The 24,634-nt window shown below is 37.2% G+C and overlaps 1 protein-coding gene across 1 annotated transcript; it reads right to left on the bottom strand.

Annotated features, from left to right (window-relative positions):
* On the bottom strand, nt 1-24,565 carry LOC131849396 (histone acetyltransferase KAT7). Its single transcript, XM_059199464.1, has 10 exons — nt 24,373-24,565; nt 22,064-22,867; nt 21,467-21,633; nt 20,090-20,423; nt 18,788-18,993; nt 18,056-18,233; nt 16,741-16,935; nt 6,169-6,262; nt 1,181-1,434; nt 1-102 (listed from the first exon to the last, which is right to left on the bottom strand). The coding sequence occupies exons 1-10, from the start codon at nt 24,385-24,387 to the stop codon at nt 1-3; spliced, it is 2,349 nt and encodes a 782-aa protein (XP_059055447.1). The 5' UTR covers nt 24,388-24,565.
* Between the last annotated feature and the right edge of the window lie 69 nt (nt 24,566-24,634).

Here is a 24,634-nt window from a genome sequence, read left to right as displayed (position 1 = left end):
TCAGCGCGGCGGCGCGGCGGCGGCCGGCGGCGCCCAGCGCAGGCACTCCGCGTCCACGCACCGCGCCCGCTCCGCGCGCCGCGACACCTCCTCCAGCACCTCCTGACGTTACCACACCACACATTTTTACCCAAGGTGTGAAAGTTATACGGAAAGCAGACATAACCTCCTGCTGACATTACCATACCGTTTATTTTTATCGAAAGGGTGAAAGTTACACGGACAGGAGGCATTGGCATCTCCTGAGGTCAATACTCATATTTACCCAAAGGGTGAAAATTACACGAAAAGGAGGCATTAGCACCTCCTGAGGTAATCACTTATATTTACCCAAAGGGTGAAAGTTCCACGGAAAGGAGGCATTAGCACCTCCTGAGATCACCACTCATATTTACCCAAAGGGTGAAAGTTACACGTAAAGTAGACATTAGCGCCTCGTAAATTTACCACACATTTTTACCCAAGAGGTGTCATGTCAGGGTACTATTTCAGGTTAACTACCACGCGGTTCCCCCTAGAAACCATTCTTGGTGGATTTTACAAAATGTGTTAACTGACCTGACCTCATGCTCATCTTATCATCCTCCACTGACGGGAGTCAGCGTAAACCGTTAGCGAAGGCAGAAACAACATGGCATTATCGTTATGCTGTTCATATATATAGCCGACGGTTACCACTTACCATCAGGTAGTCGTTATCTTAATTGTCATACCAATAACATAAAAACACAACTGTAATGACTTATGAACCATCTCCCAAAACTGGCAATATTCATTGAGCCTCATCTTTATTTGTCGCCACCGTGGTATAAGAAAGGACCTAGCGGATAAAGCTTCTGAAACACTAGGTCATTTCACTACCATATATTCAAAGGGCGTGAAGACAAATATTTTCTTTGGAAGTCAAATCTGGGGCGAGAAATAGTGTGAAAATTCCTCCTTTTACCACCACCTTTTTAATATCACCTTCAAACAATTTCAATTATTGCAAAAAATCAGATTTTTGAAAAGAGCACATTAGAATCGCCTTCTGATTCTGAATTCACTCTGTGAGCTTCACTCAGTTTTCAACTTCAATAAACCATCTCCAATAACCAACTGATCATAATATCTCTAACTCATAGCCCCAATAGCCAAATTCCAACAAACTTAGATTTAAATATCCAATAATTGCACAAACCTGTTTCTTCAAAACAATATGTTTTCCCTTCCAATACTTCATCAATCCCCGTTCCTGCAGAGTGGACACGATGTCAGAGGACGCAATAGCGAGATCCTTGCTGAGGTCTCTGATGCAGAGCGTAGCGCCTGAAGCAGAACATAACCGCCGCAGAAGTGCCTCCTTCCAATAAGATCTGTATGAGATCAGCCCCAGATCAGAGAGAGGTGTTTCTGGAGAGCCCACCTTTCCTTCCACCTTGGTTAGGAGATAGCCTGTTGGGAAAGAAATATTATTTATGTTAAATTTGCACAAAATATACCAAAATTTGACCTGCAGGTTTACTGTAGTAAGTAATTAATTAGTTTCAATGGTATATTGTTAATAAAATGATATTCACTGATTTTAGAACGAAATAAAAATGGCTGGAAACTAAATCAAAACAGCTTCTAGCTGTGCCCGCGGTTAAACTTATAGCCTATATGTATTCTGATATTTATTTTGATGAAACTTTACAGCTATATTGCTGTAAAGTTTAAACATCCATCCATACTCACAAACTTTCGCGTTTATAATATTAATAAGATATAAAACATCAGATACAGGTAGATTTTACGGGAGATAATTTCTCATTTGTTAAGCTGCAGCAACAGTCAACTCTAAACCTTATTTTTTCAGAGACCACTTTCGGTCTTTATCAATATATATGTTGAAATCAAAATTTAATTTCTTCACTAGTGCAAACGATGGCCGCTCGCTTATCCATCAGGCAGAGCGTATGATTGATTGCTAACCTCGTATAGGACACAAACAAAAGTCATTGTTCCAGAAGCGAAGAGCAATAAATTAATCGATGTATTGAACACCGTTGTGCTAGGAAAGCAGTGTACTGTGACGTTGCCGCTCATTGAACATACATAGGGTTCCGTAAGAATTGTGGCTAGATTTTTTTGTCAATATATTTCTATGGTCTTGGGTATATTATTTTCTACCAACAGCAACGACTGTATATATAAATATATATATACCATTATATACAGAAATCATCCTAATACAAATAAACCTAATATAAACAGTGTTAATCATATTATTTTTATTCTACCACTCATTAGAAAAGCAGTCTCTTCACAAGAAGAAAGAGCAAGTTTGCGAGTTGCTCATTACTTTATACATATAGTATATGCTACAACACATTTGTCTCTATCTTTGCATATAATAAAATCGTTTCCTGTGTTTGTTATAGATTTTAAGTAAAAACGCCTGGAGAAATGAAAATGAAAATTTCAGACATGTTAATGCGTAAAATTAAAGTTTGTATTTTTTAATGACTGTTACTTTATAACTCTGTAATTAAAAAAATATTTGTATGACTATGTTTTCAGATCCGTACCACTTTTTTATTCGAATCATTGGTCGGTCGTTTTTTTAGTGAAAATTGAAAATATTATTATTGAGTTCTGATATTTTGTCAAATTTACAAGTGTCATGATCATAGTTAAACTGATGAGCGGGTAGATGGTAAATAAATAAATTGCGGGAATGTGCGTCACATGTCACACGTCCTCGTTTGTTGCTATTATTGAAACTCTCTAGATATTTATCTCGACAAACTATACTCACTATACCTTCACTTAATATAAGTATACTCTCTGATTGCGATTTTTAAGATAACATGATTTTAGGACATAATTCTTGAGACATAACAAGCCACGTGGTCAGCGTTGCGGAAAAATATATCAGGTAAAATATAAAATAAACAATATACTCGTATTACGGAATCTTTCGTTTATAGAGATGCGGGGCTTGCATATCGAATAGTTTGCCAACTGACCGTGAACTGTTGGAAGGAAACCATACACGTAAGATTCTTCGCTACGTCAGTTACATATATATTTCTATGTATATATGTAAATGACGTAGGGTATTGACATATTTTACACAAGTAAAACTTGTTTATAAACACTTATTTATTTATTCATTTCAATATTACAACACCATTACAGTATATCCAAATCGGTGTTGGAACTTAGTATACATATAACATGTACGTTAATGTAGGAACATATGACCAAGAATACTAAAGTATTTGAGTATGATAAGACAGCGGAGGATGATAAGATGAGCATGAGATCAGTTTAGTTGCATGCACATCATCATCATTGCAAATTCAATATATTAACAGTATTAGTGCATATTGTGGTTTGGATGAAAATCTTTCTACATCCCTAATTTTATCTTCGATTAAGAAGGCAAGGCTTAGGTACACCTGCATTCTTCCACAAAACACACTTCTGCATTTATACTATTCGTAAACTTTCTGTTCATAAAAAAATCAACTAAATCTTTTAACATGAGCAGTAAGTAACATACTGCTAACTTAACGTAAACTTCTGCACTAATTCTGTTAAAGCGACACAATTTGACACTCTGTCCTTTATTAATCGACTGATTTTTGATTAATCGTAATAGGTCGATTAATAAAAAATTAGTTGTTAGAATAAAAAATTAACACCCAATTTCTATTTGAATGGTTTTAAAACGCAATTATGGTTGTCACCGACAAAACAATGGGTAATTAAACGAACATCAAAATTCGTGGCATCTACAATTCGTCTCGCCACTCCACCGTGCCCCCTGGCCCCCAAAGGGGGTCGGCTCGAGTCTAGACGGCAGACCGATCTATACTGCAGTGCATCGATCGGGGGTCGACGGCCGCGCCGCGTCGCCACCCCATGGGGGTGGCAAAACAAACCCCCGTTTACGATGTTGACCGCTCAGGTGTGCGTCGGGCGTAAATTGAGGTTATAGATTTTTACGTCTATGGTTTTTATTAATTCGCCATAACTGTTTCGTTTAATTAGTAATGATTTGAATTCATAACTAGCTGTTACCTGAAACTTAATTCTCATAGTGACTTCCGATGGGAGCGGGTTCGATTCCTCGCACGGTGCGAGGTATGATTGTTTGTATCGGTCTGGGAGTTATGTATGTATGTTATTTATTTAATTTACTCGGAAATCCAAGGCTATTTACAAACATTGTAATAAATAACATCAGAGAGGCCACTTATAGGTTTTCACAGATAGAAACATAGTTCAAAATAAATTTACAGTACTAACACGAGACGCGTGTATGTGTCATAACATCAATTAAAAAAAACGATAACAATATACTAATTAAAACATGTGGTACAACCTGTATGTATATATAAAAAGTATATATTAGTAGTCTAGTACCCTCTGTTTAACTTGGGACTACATGGCGTTGTATGAATTGTCCCAGGATATTATTATTATATATACAACTAGCTGCACCCGCGACTTCGTCCGCGTGAAATTTAACTCCATTTTTCTAAGATAAAAGTAGCCTAAGTTACTCCTTATTACATCAGCTACCTGCCAAAAAGTCCCATAAAAACCGGTTCAGCCATTTCAGAGATTAGCCGGAATAAACAGAAATGTACACATAAAACAGGTGTATGTACCTACCGTATTTATATTCATATGTATTGACGACCTCGGTGGTCTAGCGGTGTAGCATACCGCTTTACGACCTATGGTCGCGGGTTCGATTCCTCGCACGGTACAAACATGTTTGTATCGGTCTGGGTGTTCTCTATGTATAATATGTATGTATTTAAAAAAAATATATCTATACACACATACATATACGTATGAGTTATCTAGTACCCATAACACCATCTTTAGTTAGCTTAACTTGGGACTAGATGGCGCTGTGTAAATATATATATTATGTCTGGTTATTTCAATAGAGATATATATATATATTGTATGTAAGTAGTAAAAACTGGTTATAGTCGTTTTATGGCGCAAAATATTACGTTATACGTATCATTTTATAGATGAAAAGAGAGAAGACGTCCTAAAAAAAGATGGATGTGTTATATGAATAAAAGGAATGCTCAGATATGACGGCCGACAGAGATCAGTGGAAGAGAATGACATACTGCGCCGACCATAAATAATGGGATAAAGGCAAGGCAATGATGATAATCATTTTATATATTTCAGCCATGAAATAGTAGAACGTGGTCATTACTAGTTTAATAATGCGATTGTTTCTTGTGAATCTATGCATATATTAAATAAAAATTGTCTGTCTGTTTGTTGTAGCATATCTCTGATTGTCTGGACAGATTATGACAGGACTTTGTTTTCGATAATTTATAATAATTAAAAAAAAATAAGTTATCTTACCCACGTGCGAAGTCAAAGGTAACGGTTAGTAAATAAATAAAATAAACTAATACGAGTATAACTACGTAAAGTATTTATATAAGAACCACTGTGCGAACCATAAAAGTAACATTGTATAAACATGTTTGTATAACAACAAAGATAATAATTTTGTATGAAAAAAAAAAGACAAATTCTATCTTTACTAAATCTGACTAGGTTTATGTAACCTAGTCAGATTTATTACCGACTAGTTGTTCGCGCGACTTTGTCCGCGCGAAATTGAACTTTATTATTCTAATATACCAGCTACCTGTCAAATTCGGTCCAGTCATTTCAGAGATTAGCCGGAACAAACAAACAGACAGACAGACAGATAAAAATTGTAAAAAATGTTATGTTGGTGTATGTACCGTATTTATATTCATATGCATGCAGTAAAAAACGGTTATTTCAATATTACAAACAGACACTCCAATTATATTTATATGTATAGATAGAATTCGTTTACATTGAACAAGTTTAATAGATCACTCCTGAAAATATTTTAAGACATCGCCAAATCAGTTTATAAAAGACGAAGTTCTGGCATAACGAATCTAAAAAAATACACCTGAATAGAGAACTTAATCCTTTTTTCAAGTCAGTTAACGAACAGGGTGTACTCCTCAATAGACCAGTTCCGAGAGTATTTTAAGACTTTCCCAAATCACTTTATAAGAGCCGTTCTGACCATACCCTAACCTAAAAAATACACCTCATTAGAGAACTTAATCCTTTTTACAAGTCGGTTAACGAACAGGGTATACTCACTGAAGTCGATGAGCAGTCTCCCGTAACCCTGCCTCTGGTACGGGGGCAGAGTCAATATGCAGGACACGTTGTAGTTCAGGAATGAGTTCTTTTCCTGTACAAACAAAATATAATCATAATATTAATTCCTTAAACAAAAACTTTGTACTCCTTTATTTTTAAGCTGTCCCGGTAAAACGTTATTTTTCCATATAAATTAATTTCGCTTTTAAAAAAAACGATAAATAAACGCGATGAATAACGTGACGTTGATGGTAGAAGGTTGTAAATTTAGGATTGTATGTATATTTTATCCAAATCTTAATATAAATGAGATAATTAATAATTGTAAATAAATAAAGATTTTTTTTGGGGTTGATTTACCCTTATCACTTAAGGGTATAAAAAATAGATAACAACCTATACCTACTAAGTATACAAATAAAAATTTCATAGAAAATTTAGTAGTTTAGATCCCATCGCGGATAAACAACTTGACATAAAATTTTTATATTTTAAGACTACATGAACGGTAAGGAGACTTTTTTTGAGTAATTATAATAGAAAAGAAGCTGACGGCCACCCGATGGTAGTTGGTTACCGTCGCCTATATAAGTAAACAGCACCACAGACATCATGTTAACATGTGGCGTTCATGTTACCACTCACGCCGAGGACTAAAATAACATTTACTTCCTGCAATTTCTTACACTGAGTTAATCACATTACTCCACATTTTTATAAGGTTTAAATAAAAAAAAATTTCCTACTTCCTTCTTTGGTAAAGTTGATCAATTTTATTAATTCTATTATATACTTATATAGGACATTTTAGCAGTTTAAAACTCGATATCCAGAATTCTGGACGTTGATAAATCAATGAAGTGTTTTTGAGTTTATACTCGAAAAATATTTAAATGATTTTCCATCTATATAGATATCTGGAATATAACGCGAATGCGATACCTAAGATCTATATTATACAATGAATTATCGGTACGAAGAAGGGCGTGTTGCTAATAATATTAGTTGGGACAAAATGAATATATTAACCAAAAATAATGCAGCATACACAATCAGGTGACGATGGCGACAAAAGACGTCCCCCTCCCACGCTGCCACTGACAATTTATCGATGTGAACACGACCTATCCGTCTCCAGTCTAGACGGTGCACACACCTAACCGAATAAATCTCAATGCAGTGTGCGTATCATACCGCGGGGATGCTTAGTTTCAGGGTTGCCAACCTTAAAACATTTAACCTTGTAAGATGAACTTAAGAATGTAAGTATAGTGATTTTTTTATTAAAGTGGCAAGTTCTTCTTCTTTCGTTTCAATGGCAACTAAATGTATTTACCAATGCACTTGTATTCTACAATACGCTTATATGGTGGGTATTGTAATGCATTTAGGAGTACATCGTAATATTAGGCCATGTCGGTGTTCGGCTCTTTAGGGTCTTTGAGTTGAGGTCCAAGTCACTTCAACACAAGTCACCAGTCACAAAAATGCGACCGTTAGGTTAGGCGCATTTTTTTAGAACTTCCTCTGTGCAGAATGATGGACACAAAGGACAGGACAATAGGTGGACCATAGCCTGGTGCTCCGCAGTCGCAAGCATCGCTTGAAGTGACACCGCATTTTATTAATTTGAACCTGCAGCAGCCCACCTGGGTTCCCAGTCTATTAAGGAAGCTATATCAGGCCGCTGCCTCAGGGCAGGTGTTCAACAAACACAGCTGATGGGTAAACAAAGTTCAATGGAACAGGATGGTTTGACTTCTATAAGTCGACTTGGTTTTATGTGGGTTCTTGGTCAGAGCTCTAGTTCTTCTCAAAAAGGTCTTCCTGCTTGTGGTAAGTGATTACCGTTGTCTATGAGTACCCGCGATATCGTAGGAAATGCGGATAATTTGCCGGGATTTAAAGAGGAGGTGGGTAGGGTAAGGAATTAGGAAAGGAAGAAGGATAGGCATCCGAAACCTCGATTACCATGCGAATCGCGAAGACTCTTAACGCGTATTCTAAAGAGGTGAGGTATTTTTGCGTTCGAGCGGGCCCATTCGTAATACGCGCGGTCATATAGCCCGCTTTACCACTGGACTCAAATTAGCTCTTTTATTATATCTAATATTCTGACAGATTTTTATAGGCTAAAATTCCGTACACACTTATACATAGAAGTTTTTTTTTTCTTTAATTGGAATCGCCAACTAGCTGACGGCCCACTTGATAGTAATCGGTACCCATCGCCTATATATATGAATAGTACTATGGGCATGACGTTATCATGTGTCATCAGATGTCATGCCGCTTATCCAGTAATATAAGGATAAAAATGTCCTTTTACCGAAGGCTAAAAATATAGTAGTTGAACGAGAAATCTCCAACGCTTGGCATCCCTGCTTAGTTTAAAAATAATCCCTTCTAGACAGCTATTGTAGGATGTATAGTAATTATATTTACTGTGTACACTGTAATGAAACTGCCTTTATAATGAGGTTTCTGGGATTCTATCTCCTATTTATAAATGGAAAAAAGGGTATTACTTTTCAGGAGTGTTTAAAAGTAATTTATTTTATTAACTGCCCCAAGAGATGTTACGAATAGACGTCCTGGCTTATGAAATTAAATTCGCAATTAACTTTCCTAATAAAGTTTTCTTTCATTAGAACTTTCTCCTGACAATGACAACAATATCCGCTCCAATACAGAGAATACACAAATATAAATTGCACCATACGTGGTTCGAACTCACAACTATCGGAACCGACGGATACGCTAAACCAGCGAAATTGTCAAACACGTTCTAGAATTGTTTGTTAAGGAGCTTATAATATTTACTTAGGGCTGGAATGGGGGTTTTTAACGAATCGGGAAGTGGAGACGCCACCCCCCAGGGGTTCATCGACCTGATGCTGCAGACGGTGCAGCCTCGCCGGCTACAGGCGTACCTAAGTTGTACAGTTCACGTGAACTTTCCATTATTTATGTAGAGATGTCTACGAATACGGCTGTGTTTATCGACATCTTGTTTATTTTCTGGTATTAGTTTATTTGCTATGTGGAACCGTCAGACGATTCATTTGAAGATTTCATGCAACTGTATACTAATTTGTACTATAAATGTATGTCTTTTTGCTTCCTTTTCAGCAGTTAACTATTGATCGGATTTTAATAAACTAAAAACATGTATCACTAGGACCGACATAGGCTATCTGGTATAATCAAATCAAATCTTTAATCAGGTAGGTCTATTACAGACTATTATGACATGTCAAATCTACCGTCAGTTCGTAGTGCTTTTGAGTAAAGAAATGACAAGTAACTCAAATGAGCTTGTACGTGTTTGCAAAAATGCAGATTTTTAAATTAAATTAGGAAGAATATCGTGACCATCACTGTAAGCTATTGTAAAAGTATTTTTTGTAAAAACGAATAAAATAATCTAATTTTAATAATTTCGAACTTACCATTACTATATTACTTAGCCTATAATTTATTTAGAAAATAATTTAGAAGAGCAAATGTAGTAACTATTTAGTTATTGCATTGGTAAAAAAGCTTTACCCACAGGATAGTAAGCGATAATTTTTCGAATATTTAACAATAAATCCCGTGATTTTTTCTAATTGTACACATTAACTTTTGTAATTTTCTGCTGAACAACAATTGACAACACGACAAAAAAAGAATGTGCGAAATCGCTCCGTACAACTACGCGTGAGCCCGTGACTAGGGAAAATGGGGATTCATATTTGTTTATATATATTTATTTATTATTAAGATTTAATGCATAATTATAAAAATAAAGGTGTTAAGGCATATTGTGGACTCAAGACCTTACGGCATTTTCTCCGATCAAACATAGCGCAAACAGATTTAAGTGGACAGTGCATACTCCGCTTTTTTTTTATAACTATGGCTCCATTGGAGTTTTAATGATTTTGCTAACATCAAGGTTGGAACAGACAGTTATTATTATAATCTGTGGGTGCGGTATTTTTAGTAATAAGAGTTTTTTGAGTATCTAAAATAAAGGAAACACAAACAACAAAATAAGTTGTTTGTAGGGTAAAATAGGCGAGATTTTTACAAACTCTACCTAGAAATAAGTTAATGTATTTCGTCAAGGTTGGATCAGACTATTTGTATTATAATCTGTGGGTATGTTATTTTTAGTAATCACAGGTTTTTGAGTCTCTAAAACAAAGGAAACACAAAAAACAAAGCAAGTGGCGTCTACAATAGGGAGATTTTTACAAACTCTACTTAGGATTAAGTTAATGTATATGTAGTGTGGAATAAAATAAACTTGTTCGCACAAAAATAAGAAAGAGCACCACGCAAGTTTCATGCTCATTCTTCTTGTGATGAGTCTGCGTTCCGACTGAGTGACAGAACAAAAAAATATGGCCATTCAAAAGTGCTTATATCAAGTTTATTTGAATAAAGATTATTTCTATTACAAAGTTTTACAGCGCTCTGATGAAATTCAGCTGAAATTGCAATCTGTACCCGGATATGCCCGGGTGGGACGGGTCGTCGACCCCAGTGTCTCGAGTCTCCCTGTAGACGTCTTCTACACTTCTACATATAACTAATGTATTGCCGTCTCGAGTTTAAGATCAATGGGGAGACCAAGCTTTGTGGCTGACAGTTCGGATGAGTATATTACTCTTTATGTACTTTAATTACAAATTAACAGAAAAAACGAACAAACTGTTACATAACTTCAGGATTTCTATCCTACATGGGATGATCAGAAGTATTATAACCATTCACGCAACAAGCGTCCACTGGACCACACTATAGCTGGATACATATTTCTTTTATTTGCCACTACCCGCCAGTTTGGCTGCTTTTTCGCGATAAAGGATATGTCTATCTTCGTGATAATCTATCTTTATACTAACTTATTAAAATCAGTTTAGTCATAAAAAATATCAAATATACAATGAAAATGGACACGCTTTTGCAATGTATAATATTAAGCATGTATGTATTTTCTTAAAAAAGCCAATATTAGAAAAGGTTGATTAATAAAAAGAATCATCACAATCGATGTAGACTTGCAGGGTAAAAAATACAGCCAAATTACATCAATTAAAGAATTGTCATTCAACGGTTTTTAATACTATCGATGTGAACAAATAAATTTTATCCTTACTACATTAATAGTAGAACTCACATTCATAAAACGTCTTTGATAACACATGGTGTCTACAGCGAGCGTAGCCGTGAAATTCTGAGGAAGCGTGCTACGGCGTAGTAGATGTTAATATTTCAGTGATTCCTAAGAACAGTTTGCTTTTTATATCAGTTAGAGATGACTTAGGAGAAAGTATAGTCTCTCTATGTCTATCCGTCCAAACGGCAGTGTCCATATAAGGGATTTTCCCAACGTAAAAAAAAATGAGAAAGTATATAGTAAGTAAACATATAGTAGCCTAGTGGTTTACTATTCGACTTCTATCCAAGGGTTCAAATCGAAACAACAACAAAAAAAAATCTGTCACTTTAGATTTCATACCCATACCGAGTTGTTTAGAACCAAAATTCCATTTTTAAATTTTATATCAATTCAAATAACAACAAGCTGACAGCTTATAAACTTGGCAGAGCATATGAAGCGTATGCGCTGCGCAAAACTAAGAATAAATATCGCACTTTCGCATGATCAACGTATCAACAATAACGGAAACAGTTGCCAACGCCTCTGTCTACCCCATCTGAGATAATAGTCAAAGGTGTCATGTTACTATAGCTACTAATATGAAATGCTTAAAATTTATAGTAGACTAGCTGAACTCATAACTTAGAACTTTATGTCATTTGTAGTATAATATAAAATAGATACTACATTTTAAATGTACCTACTTTACTACAACAAAAATGTGAAACTATACTAAATTACAATAAAAATAATTGCACTGATTATTAATATTACAAATTATTTTTTAAATAAAACCCTAAACCTCTATAGTCGGAAGCAATTTAAAAATAATTTGTTTAGTATAATATACATGAATGATATAAATTGAACATCATATTGGACCTGCGATGCTACAAACAGACAGAAATCCGCATAAAGCACCGAGCGCGATAATATCACCGCTCGTCGAGCGTGTAATTGAAATGGCTGCTACAAATCAAAGAGATAAGGTTTATTTATTTTCAGAGCAACGGATGACAACTTCATATACATAACTAGACATCGATACCGACGTACATAAAAATCATCTCATTTATTATCTACATCTTATCATTACATAGTATAAAACAAAGTCGCTGTCGCTGTCCGTCCATCCGTCTATGTATGCTTAAATCTTTAAATCTACGCAACTGATTTCGAAGCGATATTTTTTAAGAGAGTGATTCTAGAGGATGATGTATATATATATAATACATGTATACTCGAGCGAAGCCGGGGTGAATAGCTAGTAATTATATAAAATTCTCGTATCACAATGTTAGTTACCATACTACTTTTATTATAACTCCTGCGAAACCGGTTTGATCGATTTTTATTTTTACGCGTATTCAGTAGGTCTTAGAATCGGCTACTATGTATTTTTCATACCCCAAAGTGATAAGGGTTGTACACCCCTAAAATATTATTTGTATTTTTTGAACAATTTCTTTTATAATATTTAGATTTGCCATTAAAAAATGTATGGATTTTTTAACCCTAAATTATCACCATCATATACGTGAAGTAAAAATTTTGTACCACGTTTTGCGGAAATTGCGCGGATGGAGTATGAAATTTCGCACACTTATCGTACTAGCATTATAAGCGTGGAAGTTTGTCGGTATTGATGGAAGGATGTTTGTTACTCGTTCACGCAAAAACTACGAAATTGATTTTAATGAAACTTTAGAATAATATAGCTTATACATGAGAATAACATATAGGCTATACATTTGACGCGGGTGAAACCGCGGGTACAGTTAAATATATTAGACATATATATATGTCAGACACTATTTATTGGTAATATCTATATTGGTCCCAATACTAGACTGTGTATATTTACATATATGTACCTTGGTTATTATTGTTTGTTATCTGTATTTATTTTAATTTTTTTAATATTACATTATATCTTTATATAGAAGATAGCGTTCCGTACAAAATTATATATAGTACGTGAATAGTTGTATTTGGATTTTAAAGTTATTATCTAAAATATATTGTACAAAATTATAGCTCTGTTCCGTAATAATATATATATATATATACATGTTTATATATAATACTAGCTGTTCCCGCGACATCGTCCGCGTGGAATTTAACTTTATTTTTCTAAAATAAAAGTAGCCTAAGTTACCCCTTCTTACATCAGCTACCTGCGAAAAAAAGTCCCGTCAAAATCGGTACAGCCATTTCAGAGATTACCCGGAACAAACAGACCGACAGACAGACAGATAAAAAAATGTTATTTTGGTATATGTACCGTATATATATTCAAATGCATGTAGTAAAAAACTGTTATTTCAATATTACAAACAGGCACTTTAATTTTATTTATATGTATAGATGTATAGATATATATTGTATAGTCGTGCAAATTCAAATTATAAAAGCAGTACTATAACGAAATACATATTGAAAAGAGGGGAGCTTGGGACAAATTGAATACGCTAGAGCAGCTTTTGATGTTTGCCGACTAGACGGCCCGGGAATTGCTATAGAAGGGGTCAGTTATATGTTGACCTAGGTTATGATCACAACATACCTAACATCCACCGCTTATATTACATTTTATACAGTAAAAAATTAACAAATCTTTTTGCATGAGTATTATTAAGTGCTTGGTATTAATTTAAAAGTTTTATATGAAATTTTAGGTAAATGTCTGTGTTGAACGCACCGCAGACGGATTGCGGGGTGAGTTGGGGTGCATAGGGGCGTGTCCCACCCCGGTCAGTGACCCCACAGCTGACGCGACGCCATTCACCACCGTAGTACGGTGATGTAGTAAGCGTAGTGTGTATATTTGCTTTGCTATAATTACACATTCAGTTTTTTTTAGTGTGAGTCCGGCAAGATATCGATCTACACATATAAATAAAATTGTAGTGTCTGTTTGTAATATTGAAATAACCATTTTTACAACATGCATATGAATATAAATAAGGTACATACACCAAAATAACATTTCTTACAATTTTTGTCTGTCTGTCTGTTTGATCTGGCTAATTTCTGAAATGGCTGCACCGATTTTGACGGGACTTTTATTGGCAGGTAGCTGATGTAATAAGAAGTAACTTAGGCTACTTTTATTTTAGAAAAATAAAGTTAAATTCCACGCGGACGAAGATCTCAAGTACAGCTAATCTATGCTATATGCATATCAGAATATAATTAATTGCCGTCTGTATGAGAAATCTATTATTATCGGACCTTTTTGATGGCCTCGGTGGTCTAGCGGTTAAGCAAACCGGTTTATCTGATGGTCGCGGGTTCGATTCCTTGCATGGTGCATTTGTATTCATGAGTACGCTTGTTTGTGTCGGTCTGGGTATTTCCAATATTATGTATGTACAAAAAATCTAAGTACTTATATTAGTTGTCTAGTAACCATAACACAACCTCTGCTTAGCATGGAACTAGATGGCGAGATGGTACTATGTTAATTGTCCGGGGTTATTTATTTATTATTAACGTAATAAAAGACAATACAATGATTGCTATAATTTTTGTCTGTCTTAATATATGTCTGTATAAGATATATAATAAAATCTATTATTTGTCCGACTTCATCAACGTTATAGAACCCAAAACAATGACTCATGATCATTTTTATGTGTGCTACAAATTGTCCGTGCGTTTGTGCTCGCTAATCTCAGAAACGGCTAACTGATTTGGGTGTGATTTTCACTAATGTACAGTAATAAGCTTCGTTTAAAAAATTGAGTTTGTTTATTTCTATTGATTTAAAATTCGCATTTTCTATTAAGGTTCGCAATCGCAGACATAAATCTTTATTTGAATCTTTCAATGTCAGTCAGTTGTCTAGCGGTTTAGCGAACCTCTCTATTTTTAATGGTCGTGGGTTCGATTCCTCGCACAATGACTATAATTGTATTGATCTGTGTGTTATCTATGTATATTCTGTATCTATTTACAAAATCGTTCCAGTCGTTTCTGAGATTAGAAGAACAAACAGACATTTTTTTAAATTCATTTTAGATGTAAAGTCGTAGGTATATTCATCATGTGTATATAATGAAATTTGAAATTAGAAACAGACACTTCAATTTTATTTATTTGTACAAATACGACAACGTAAAACATTAAATTTTAACATGTGAAGTCCAACAAAGTTTGTTTGAAAATTGCACCAAAGGGCATGTTATATTTTTAACCCGATTTTCTCCACTGAAATTCGAATCCTATGGAGACAGAATAAAAAAAAAGGAATACTCAAAGGGATGCAGCGCGTTTGAATTATATTTACTACCTATTTCCTGCGACTTCAATTAGCTTTTGTTTGAAATAAAAGGTACCCTATGTCCACCCTCGTGATAATATGTTATATTCCACTAGTTATTAAACTTTCATTAGAAAAACTGCTTATATGAAGCGTAAAAATATTTATAGAAATTAACATTAAATATATTTATAGACAAAAAAAAACATATATATCAAATTTCGCATCCAATTGTCGGTCAAAATATCATTTACAGAGTAATGGCATTAATTTAACTAAAAAGAGTACGTTTGAAGCAATATAGGTCATAATTTTTTATTTCTATTTCTATTTCTCGACTTTTCGACTAGGTTGCACTAGCTGTGTTCATGAGCGGAGGTAGAGTCATAATTATAAGTAGAGTTTAATTATAATTAATTAATACAGACATAAATTCATACATATAAAATATTTTAATTGTTTTTCATCTATACATATAAATAAAATTGGAGTGTCTGTTTGTAATATTGAAAAAATAGTTTTTTCTACAGGCATGTGATATATAAATAAGGTACATACACCAAAATAACATTTTTTTACAATTTTTATCTATCTGTCTGTTTGTTTGTTCCGGCTAATCTCTAAAGTTAAATTCCACGCGGACGAAGTTGCGGGTGCAGCTAGTTCTGATATATAAGCTATATAAATGTAAAGTTTCATTCAAATCCGTCTATCCATCCATTGGCGTTTATAATATTATTAATAAGATAAAACGATTCGTGTTAATACCAGGTTAACATATAAATTTCACACATATGCCAAAATATCGAGCTCTGGTAAATTTTTCTACAATCTTCTAAAAGATCTTGGCCTGTCTAGAACTGCAGTGGATTCTATATTAGAACGTGTATCTAAAGCTGCACTAGCAGGCTCCTACCAGATTTGGCTGGGAGAGAAACACGGGCAGTGAAGGTGAGTGTTCACGTACGTCGTCAAAGGGGCCCCTGAAACCTACTCCCGGGTCACAAGCCCCGGGAGTTTCCATCTCTGAAACACGATGGACCAGGCACTCGAACGCTGAACCCATGGAATCGTCCCCCCATATAATATACTGTAATATAGTACATGAACAATAACCAGTGAAAACATCATTAGCGCGTTTCAGACTCACCTTGCTGAAGTAACCGACGATGTGGCATCCCTCATTGTCAGCACATGTCATCACATAGAAGAGGAATGGCTCCACATCGTAGTACAACGTCTTGTGGTCCAGGAAGAATTTGGCAAGGAGACACAGGTGCTGGCAGTACTGTTTGTGCTTCCGGCCGTCAACTTGCCATACGCTTAAATTGTCTTTTCTGTACACCTGTTGGCAATAAGGTTCAAAATTAATATACTTTCTATAGTTAAATACAATGTTTTGTTTTTATCATAAGCAGTGGAGATAAATAGGTTTTTTAGTGGATGATAATGGCGGACTTGATTACGAGAAAAGGCTTTGGCATTTATTTTTATGAAAGGCTGGCTGTCTGATGTCAACCCTCCTTGGGCATGCATCGGATAGTGATTATACCATTGATAGGAGTAGAAATAGGGAATGGGAAAGAGAGTTTTTTTTATGAATGATAATGTTTACGCTGGCGGGGCACCAGTGGAGGATGATAAGATAGGATAAGGATGTGGTCAGGTCAGTTAGCCCATCGTGATAAATTCACCAAGATTTATCAAGACGGTTTCCAGGGGGAACCGCGTGGAGGTCAACCTGACATAATACATTGTTAGTAATGAGGTCTAGAGTCCATATTATTAACAATCCCCCGGAAAGAGAGTATTTGGAAAGGGAAATATGCGTGGAAGGATTTATGAGGAGTAGGATGAGGTTGGGAGAAAGGGATACTGTATAGTACGGGATTGGGACAGCTCGGGGGACAGGGTTGCAAACCCGTGCTTTCCTACTTTAGCGCTAGTCGCTAAATAAGAAACAATATAAGTAAAACCTTACTTTCGTTAAAGGTATATGCTGGCAGTGCATGATTTATTACGAACAACGGAGAATCAAATCAAAAATGTACTCATTTATTATAACATTGAAAATCATTGTGATAGTGTGCCTGAGAGATTGCATTGTTAAATTGGATTAGGTTAGCAATGCGGACTAATGTCCCCATTGCTAGCATTGTTAAATTATAGGTTAACCTCTATCCAGTGTTCCCATGGAAACCATCGTAATAGTTCTTGGTAAATTTGCCACGAAGGCTAATTGATCTGACCTCATACTCATCTTATCAACACCACCATACCATGCACCATACTATTATCATCTATTGAATCTCCAGTGCGAGCGGAAAGTATGCACGTCCATGTCATATGGGTGGTACGCGAGAAGAGAGTACTCATCTTATCGCCGTGCGGGTCTCAGTGCGCGCAGACAGTACGCACCTAGACGTAGTGTGGGTGGGGTCCCATTGGGCGCGAAGAGTACTAACCTCGTCGCCGGGCGGGTGCCTCCACACGCACTTGGCGCGGTGGCGGGCGGCGCCGGCGGCGCAGCGGTGGTGTCCGAGGCAGAACTCGCACACGAACAGCCGCGCCACGCGCGCCGCCTCGCCCGGGTACGGCGACTGGTACCACACCTCCATCATGTACTTGCCCATCACCACGTACCTGCAAGCATAGAAAGCCTTTCAAAATATGTTCCAAATTTAAATAATAGAAGTAGAGAACATGCTAACATGTTGTACACTTTTTTTTTATTATTTTGAGGCAAAGTGATTGTACTACACTACCGTGAAGACTTCTAAACTTATTTAGTTACGACGTTCTGACATAAATAAGTTTAATGCTGTTGCATTATATATTAATATATATATATATATATATATATATATTATATTATATTAATATTGTTTTAGTCCCAGAAAAGAGGAGAGCTTGTATTATAAGTACTAGACAATTGTAAAAAATACTTTTATATTTTGTTGTAAATACATACATAGTATACAACCATAGGGAAACACTCAGCCCAATACGATCATACTTATGAATGACACTGTTTGCATCGAGAGCGGACTTGAACAGCAACCATCAGATCAGGTTCATTGCTGCTTTTATTAATTTTCTTCGCAAATTGTCGTAAAATCTTATGCAAGTGTAGCGTAATGACGAATAATGTTTACAAATTACAAATGAAGTCAGTAAATTACACAATTATATATTACCTAGTCCCTCTATCAGAGGGTATATCACCCAATTCCTCTTCAATCTTAATAGCAGCTAAAGCCTGGGCTTCTCGGAATAATCTAAGATCGTAGTCCGGTGCAAAACCTTCCAGTATAGGTTCACGTTCCTCAGTGCTCTCCTCGTTGCCAGCCGCAGCTAATTTCTCTCGTAGTTCCTGGCTGCCCTTCCATTTCGATCGCATATCCTGGGAGAAAAGTTACAAATTTAAAACATACTTGATCATGATGTTTTTGTAGTATTATCATATACTTTTTCTTATGAAACATGCAAACAAAAAAAATTGCTTACTTAGTTGAGGATGAGACCTTAACACTTCTCGATGTGGTAGGTTCTTGGTACATGGTGGCAAAGTTCAAGTTTTGTTGGAGATGGTGTTCAGCATAGTTTGTGGCGGTGTTTATGATGAGAGATAGAGTCGACAGTGGGAGTTAGACGTATGCACACTGGACGAAGATATGAAGCGAAAATTCTGCGTCTCGTATTGAATTTGAGACGGTGGGCATTCTACCCGACGATAGCTAGGTAGGAGGCAGCTTCTGTTTCCCTTGAGCTCACAAGGTAAGCGTGTCTAAGATTTCAATATTAAGCTGAGATGCACTGAGTTTAATATTGAAATCTTAGACACGCTGGTCGATGGTGGGCTGCGCGCGCGGGCGCTGGTGGGGCTCACCTTGACCTTGAGCTGGTAGGCGCGCTGGTCGATGGTGGGCTGCGCGCGCGGCGCCGCAGCAGCAGGTCGGCGGCGGGCTCACCTTGACTGGTAGGCGCGCTGGTCGATGGTGGGCTGCGCGCGCGGGCGCTGCAGCGGTCGGCGGCGGGCTCAGCTTGCGCGGTCGATGCGCGCAGACACCAGCAGCAGGTCGGCGGCGGGCTCACCTTGACCTTGAGCTGGTAGGCGCGCTGGTCGATGGTGGGCTGCGCGCGCGGGCGCTGCAGCAGCAGGTCGGCGGCGGGCTCACCTTGACCTTGAGCTGGTAGGCGCGCTGGTCGATGGTGGGCTGCGCGCGCGGGCGCTGCAGCAGCAGGTCGGCGGCGGGCTCACCTTGACCTTGAGCTGGTAGGCGCGCTGGTCGATGGTGGGCTGCGCGCGCGGGCGCCGCAGCAGCAGGTCGGCGGCGGGCTCACCTTGACCTTGAGCTGGTAGGCGCGCTGGTCGATGGTGGGCTGCGCGCGCGGGCGCTGCGCGCGCGGCGGCGCTCACCTTGACCTTGAGCTGGTAGGCGCGCTGGTCGATGGTCGCGCGCGCGGGCGCCGCAGCAGCAGGTCGGCGGCGGGCTCACCTTGACCTTGAGCTGGTAGGCGCGCTGGTCGATGGTGGGCTGCGCGCGCGGGCGCTGCAGCAGCAGGTCGGCGGCGCGGCGGCGGGCGGCGGCGGCGGCGGCGCGCTCCTCGGCGGCGGCGCGGCAGGCGGCGGGCGAGGCGCGGTGGTAGCGCGGGCAGGCGTCCCAGGTGAAGTGCCTGGCGGCGGCGCCGCCCAGGTGTCCGCTGGAGTCGCAGCCGCCGACGGGGCAGCGCCGCTCGGTGGGCACGGCCGCCACCGCCGCCGCCTCCGCGCCGGCCGCCGGCGACCGGGGGACCGGCCGGCCCTTCGGCGGCGGCTTCTTGCTCTCCTTACTGTCATCACATATTTTTGTTTAGTGTACTGACTAGACAGAAATGTATTTTCTATACTAAATATGTATTTAAATTTATAGTTCTTTCATTGTACATTTCGTTTTATACTTCGATGTCTTGCCGTTCGTTTTCCGATATATATCTCAGTGTACCGAGGCTTTTTCTATAGTTTTGTTTTTACTTATACACATATAAAATAAAATTCAAATTTAAATTAAGTCCTACAACACATTCTTTTTCGCGAAAAGCCCATGCGATTCATAATTATAGATTGTTAACATTTTTTGTACTCTTTAAAATTGTCACGTGTTTCAAGTTTCTTACTCTTATTCCCGTGTATTCTGTACGAAATATATGTATGAATGTTTCATACTGAATATACAAGAATGTATGAAACACGAACAATATTACAATTTTAGTTAGACATTCCACAAATTTTATTATCTAAAGACTCATTTAATTATAATTAATCAGAGGCGAATGATAATTATTTATTACAAAAACGTATGAAAACATTCTGTCAGTCGGTGCGCGCGCCTTTGTCGCAATTGCAGCTGATCATAATACAGACGTTTTAATAATTTTAGTAGTTTCTGAATATTTCAAATTTCTATATATATATTTTTGTTTTGTGTTATGTACTTCACTACAATATAGACATAAAAATTTTGTATGACTGATGACTACCCAACAATCAACCAGTAGAATAGTACATAGAAATAACTATAACTATTCATCATGCAGAGATTAGAGTACACCCCCGGTTATCTGGCAAACGTTTTGCAGGGCAGTGTCGGACCATCAAATTTGTCGGATTATAGAGTGCTGCCTAAAGGTTCCCTATAGTCCGGAATTTTGTACAAAAGAGTATCTTGTAATCCGACAAATTACAGATCCAGTGATAAGATTTTATGTTATATAAGTATGTATGTATATGCACTCTGAGGTCAAAAAATATTCAATAATAAATAATAGACCATGTTGGATTACAAGGGGGCGGATAAGACAGGGGCCGGATTACCGCGGGTTCACTGTATATTTACCCCTTTCCATTAGTTTTTTCATCAACATCGGAATCAGTGTCAGTGTGTGTAGGACGTGACACTGTAGCCAGTCTAGACACCCGCGCAGACAGCGATCGCGTCAGTTTACGGGGCATCGTGCTTGTTGCAGATTCACCTGAGTCACCACTTTTACCAGTTGTCTCTTGCTGTAAAGAAAAGACAGACAAAAATGCTTATGTTAAGACTTGAAATGACAGATTACAGAGACATGATTTAGTCTTCTAAAACGGCATTGCATGATGAGGTAGATGAGGTAGAGATAGACCCCACATTATTATGAGATGTGCTATTCACATATATAGGTCCCAGTTACAACTTACCACTAGATGGTGCTAAAAGAAATATCTGAAATAATTAGAAACCAGTTTCTGAAGGCAATGTAATTTAATTGTTTAGGCTAGATTAGCCAGTAATATTGATTTGATTTCATAATATCCTCAATACATGGGTTATCCAATACTAAACAAATTATTCAATTAAATTATAATCGCTACGATCAATAGGACCGAAGCTGCAATGAAAAAAAAATACATAGGTCAGGTGTTATCTTTTAAATAGGTATATTACAATACTAACCTTATTGGTATTAGATGGTGGTTTTGTTTTTCCAGTCTTTGGGGGATCCTTTTTTGGGGTCGGTTCACTGTTACTGTCTGAAGATACGGATTCCACTGAAGACGGGCTCGAAGAACAGGATGATGTGCTCTTCTCTTCCACCACCTTCTTTGGAGGGGGTCCATTTGGTCTATTACTATTCCTTCGTTTCACATTATCTTTTGGGTTTGAATCCTCATTCTCTGCTGGGGTCAGTGGAGGGGTATCTTTTTCATCCAATGACTTTCTAGATCCCCGCTTAGATTTTGGTGAGCCTTTAGGACTTTTTGATGACTTGCTTTCAGATTCTGACTCTGAACTATTATCTGGAGAGAATATACTTTTCTTTTTCAATGTAGAATCTGATTTTGATGGTTTTGTCATTGTTTTCGGTATTGGTTTTGGAGTCTTTGCCCCCGTCGGCAACCTAGGTGAAGGTTTGCCTTTAGCCAGGACTGCAATTGCTGCTTTAGGTTTTGCTGAGCAGCGTCTTCTTGGGGGCATTGACTTTGGACTGTCCGTTTTTGGTGCATCATCATCGCTTGAAGAAGAGATTTTAACTTTTGAGGGCCGTCTTGGTTTGGGTTCTTCTTTAGCTTTAGGTTCTTCTGGTGCTGGTTTAGGTGGAGATTTAGGCACTGCTGCAGTTGTGACGGCTGGAGTATCAGAGGTGGAAGACTCAGAGTCTGAGCTAGTAGAACCAGACCCTGAGCTTGAAGATGAGCTTACACTGCTACTTGAGTCTGATGAAGACCCAGAGCTGCTGTCTGTACTACTATTACTGACCTGAAATGATAGAAATGGTATTTTGTTTATTGTTAATATCAAGATTCAAATTATTTTTTACTCTAACATTGGTTTGGTTACTTATGACAAAATTGTAATATTGTTTAAAAATAAATTTAAGCAATCATCAAAACAAGACAGGACCAAATTCTTTTGTCATGGTTATTATTAGACAGAATCCAATAGTCTATGTGGGTCTGTACTAGAGCTGCCAGATTTTTTTTCAGTCTATAGGGCTCAAATGCTAAAATAGGCAAAAAACTATGACAATATAGTTTTTTACTCAGGACAAATAAAAACAAAATTATATAGTGACATTCTTTACTTTTTTATATACTTTTCTGAGGAGCAAGTCGGCTTCGACATATTTTTATTAGTTTTAACATATTTATAAAAATCAATACAATTATAATCTGATTAGAAACTGTCATCAATTCGCTTTTTATTAAATTAGGGGTACAAACATTGCTTGAGTATTCTTGTCTAGCATAGATAGATCAATTTAATAATAAAAACGGAGCATGGTTCGAACAAGGGACACAGTCAGTCCCGCCGGGACATTTTAAACTAAGTCTAAAATACATCCTGGGAAATATAGGACATCTGGCAACACTAGTCTGCACACATCAAACTTTTCAATCACACTCAAATCTAGTTTATCATAAACATTATATGATAGCACTTTTGCACTCATTTCAATTCTTAACATCTTTATTATTGAGACAATTCGGTATAACCAGTCTAACGAATTTACCATTAGTCTCCTCACAGTTTACGTCCTTTCAGGACATTGCGGTATCCAGATAATTATGCGTGATATGATTATGATCCCATATTATTTTCACTTTTTACTTACGGCGGGATCTCTATTCCATCAACCACATAATATAGTAATAACACAACACAATTCTCACAGTGCCATCTAGTTATGTTATGGGTACCAGACAACTGATATAAATAGTTACATTTTTTTGTAAATGCATACATAATATATATATAACCACCAGACTAATATGAAAAGTCATACTCGTGAATATAAATACTTGTATTGTGCAAGGAAATAAACTCACGACCATTAAAATAATAGTGGTGTGATAAACAACTAGACCACCGAGGTTGTCAATGTACCTATGTATACTATGAAGTAACATTCAGCTACAACCTAAACCAGATTACAGAAAGTGTAGTATAAATTACACTATTCAATAATTATTATTTGTTATATTCATTAGACTCATTGCTAACAAGGTATTCTATCAAATCTGCCTCCACATGGTACTGGAAACTGGTGGTTAAATATCGATGATTCCTCTACCAGTGGACCAGACCAGACTATGTCCTCATCTATCAGCCCGTCTGGTGTCCCAATAGCACTGTTAGCGCAGGGGGAAACAGCATTTTATATTCATTTATTAAAAGAAACTAGTTTTTTAAAATGGATTATGACAACGTTAATAGAGTCCAATATATGTAAAAGCTGTAAAAGTAAAGTAATTGACACTCACAACCAAATTCGTCATGATGAAGAGTTAGAGCTCTTTTTCTTGGATATGTGGGTCGGACTGGGTAGTCCAATTACCAAAACCCCTGCACAATTTGGCTCAGATGTTTTTAACTTGATTCACAATGCAAATTAATGGATGTAAGTAATATATAAATAAGATTTTATATCACAAATAGAATTGCAACCAGATTTCCTAGTACAATTTATTTAGCAATACAAACAAGATAAAAAAATTGTGTATGCTTAAATTTTGACATTGACAG

Source organism: Achroia grisella, unplaced genomic scaffold, assembly GCF_030625045.1.
Source record: "Achroia grisella isolate CSIRO2021 unplaced genomic scaffold, CSIRO_AGI_Agris_v1 utg642, whole genome shotgun sequence".
Classification (NCBI taxonomy): domain Eukaryota; kingdom Metazoa; phylum Arthropoda; class Insecta; order Lepidoptera; family Pyralidae; genus Achroia; species Achroia grisella.
The sequence above is the reverse complement of the archived record's forward strand: the minus strand, read 5'-3'. Positions and strand labels throughout refer to the sequence as shown.